Source organism: Perkinsus marinus, assembly GCF_000006405.1.
Source record: "Perkinsus marinus ATCC 50983 genomic scaffold scf_1104296972466, whole genome shotgun sequence".
NCBI classification, from domain to species: domain Eukaryota; phylum Perkinsozoa; order Perkinsida; family Perkinsidae; genus Perkinsus; species Perkinsus marinus.
In genome coordinates, this window is record NW_003201735.1 from 1 (window position 1) to 2,344 (window position 2,344).

General features: G+C 49.2%; 1 protein-coding gene across 1 annotated transcript; it reads right to left on the bottom strand.

Annotated features, from left to right (window-relative positions):
* Positions 1-176: 176 nt before the first annotated feature.
* On the bottom strand, positions 177-1,551 carry Pmar_PMAR015612 (hypothetical protein; the record flags this gene model as incomplete). The annotated part of the gene is made up of 1 exon (XM_002766537.1): positions 177-1,551. A coding segment is annotated over one exon (1,375 nt), but the record flags the coding sequence as incomplete, so codon positions are not given.
* Between the last annotated feature and the right edge of the window lie 793 nt (positions 1,552-2,344).

Below are 2,344 nucleotides of genomic sequence, written 5' to 3' on the forward strand. Positions count from 1 at the left end.
GGAGCAAAAATACAATACTTGAGCCAGATGGCTACGGATTACATGGCATGCGTATCATTCCATCTAATTACTATAATGCGACACAATCGTAGATCCTCTCTCACATACAATCTTGAAGATGTATTCATGCCGCATCTAGATGGTTGAATTCGCGCACGCCCAGTAAAACAATAGATTCATTCGGTGCCGCGACACGCCCCCCTCTCGGAAGCGTCGACATCCGAATCGCCCAAATCCCAGTCCTCTTCCTCCAACTTCAACATCTCAAACGCACTCTGTCCTAGGTCTGATACGTCCCAACATATGAGTACTTTCTCCGCTAAATCTTTAACTACTGTACCCCAGTGCTGTTGTAGCGATCCATCTTCATGCTTCAGCCTGCATCTTATTCTCATCCCAGCTCTATCAGGAAGCGGCATATCCTCATAATCCCTGCGTACTTCTAGAGGGCACAAATTGTAGTGGTTTTCTTCTGTCACGCGCTCACCTCGACTCGCCACGATACGTACTCGATACCGCCGTGTGCTAAGACACTGCACTACCCAACCCGTCCGCCAAAGCATATGATGCTTGCGACTTGGTTGATAAACCATCACTGGGTCGCCGACTCGAAATATGAAGTCCTTCCTCACTGAATCCGTTCGGCCCAATGATGCCAGAACCTTGCGTCGCTTTTCTGGCCAGAAATCATTCATAAATCGTCGAAGATTTGCTTCCTGTCGTCTTAACCACTTCTCTCCTGATTGACTTTCCCCAGATGGAACCTCATTATCCATCAGCGTAACTCCGCCGCCCTCCCTACGGATGTAGCCAAATCTTAGATCATCCGGAGTTAGAGCTTTGATATATCCCTGATCATCGATGTCCGCCGACGATAATGGTGTCCTGTTCAGTGTCCAAGATATTTCATCTGCTACCTCTTGCTTTAACGCTGCCATCGCTTCCGGTTTCCAATCCGATACCCTGTAAGTTCTCAAAATAATCCTAGCCACCCGTACCGCACTGCGGTGATGAGTCTCCGCTGCTGTCGTCCATGGTGCTCTAGGATTCGCCGATATGAATTTGATGTTCCATCCAGCTATCTCAGAGTCTCTCGCCACCGAGTCCCTCGCAATAGCATTATCGGCCACTATCACCGCGAAACCACCTTCCCGCCTCTGAGCCCGTCTGATAGCTGACGCAATACTTGATGACGTCTGGTCGGGTATGGCAATCCAGACCACACTGTACGTCATGAGGCACACCACCGACAGATAGAGAAGGCCAGATCCTAGGGTTATAGCGTCGACCGATACGGCATAGAATGGTTCCTTGCCGTTCTTCAACAAACTCAGCGGCGACAAATCGGAAATTCCCGCACCTGCGATTCCCGGCGAAATTCTCCACTCTCGCTTGGCGTTCTTCAGCTGACATGTAATACATACCGCTAGTACATCATTTGCCAGCCTCCGCAGAGATGGCGCAAAGAAGCCAAACTCTATAGCTCTCTCTACCGTGGCACTTCTGCTCGCGTGCCGGAGCTTCTTGTGGGCACTTCGCAACAGTAGACGCCTAAACGCATCCCGTTTTTTTGGTACATAATATGCCCAGCTGGTGCCCCCATGAACACTGCCGACCAAATATCGTCCTAGACCAGTATCGTCCAACCTTATGCATGCCAGCGACTTCACTGTCTTAGCGTCCATCGCTTCGACCCATCCTCTCTGGAGAGACCGAGCTAAGGATGCCTTGTCTGCTTCCTGATATGTGGCAGGGTACGTCATCGGTGGAGAAACTCCCGCCGTTGTTCCTCTCCAGTAAATGAAAGAAAATCGCAGTGCTTTCCACACATGCAACGCCGATTCGATATCATATGACGTCAGCGCTAGCTCCTCTGCTAGGCTTGAAGTCTCCTCATCAAGTCGATTTCTCGACGATACTTCGTCCGGTACATAGCACAACCGATCTTCCAAGGCCTCCGGATAGACTGGCGTGTCCCCTATCCGACAAATGATATCATCTATTACTGCAGCTATCTTCAGAGGTTCGTCGAGGTTCTCTTGTAACACACGACCTATCTGTATACCATTCGCACATTTGCGCTCGAGTAGACGAGATAAGTCGTCTGCTCGACTATTTTTTATTCCCTCTAAGTGGGTAGTCTCAACAGTAACATCACAACTATCTCTGATGAAGTTGATTTCTGCTTTGATAGCATCAGCGAGTCTAATGATCGATCTCAATTCCAGCGCCTTGCAAGGAGGATTATCATTGCACCAACGAATAGAAGCAAAATTGTCCCCTTTTATCGAAAGTCTACACGGGCCTTGTGTGCCAAGTTTGTTATGTGAGCCTCTCCAGTAAT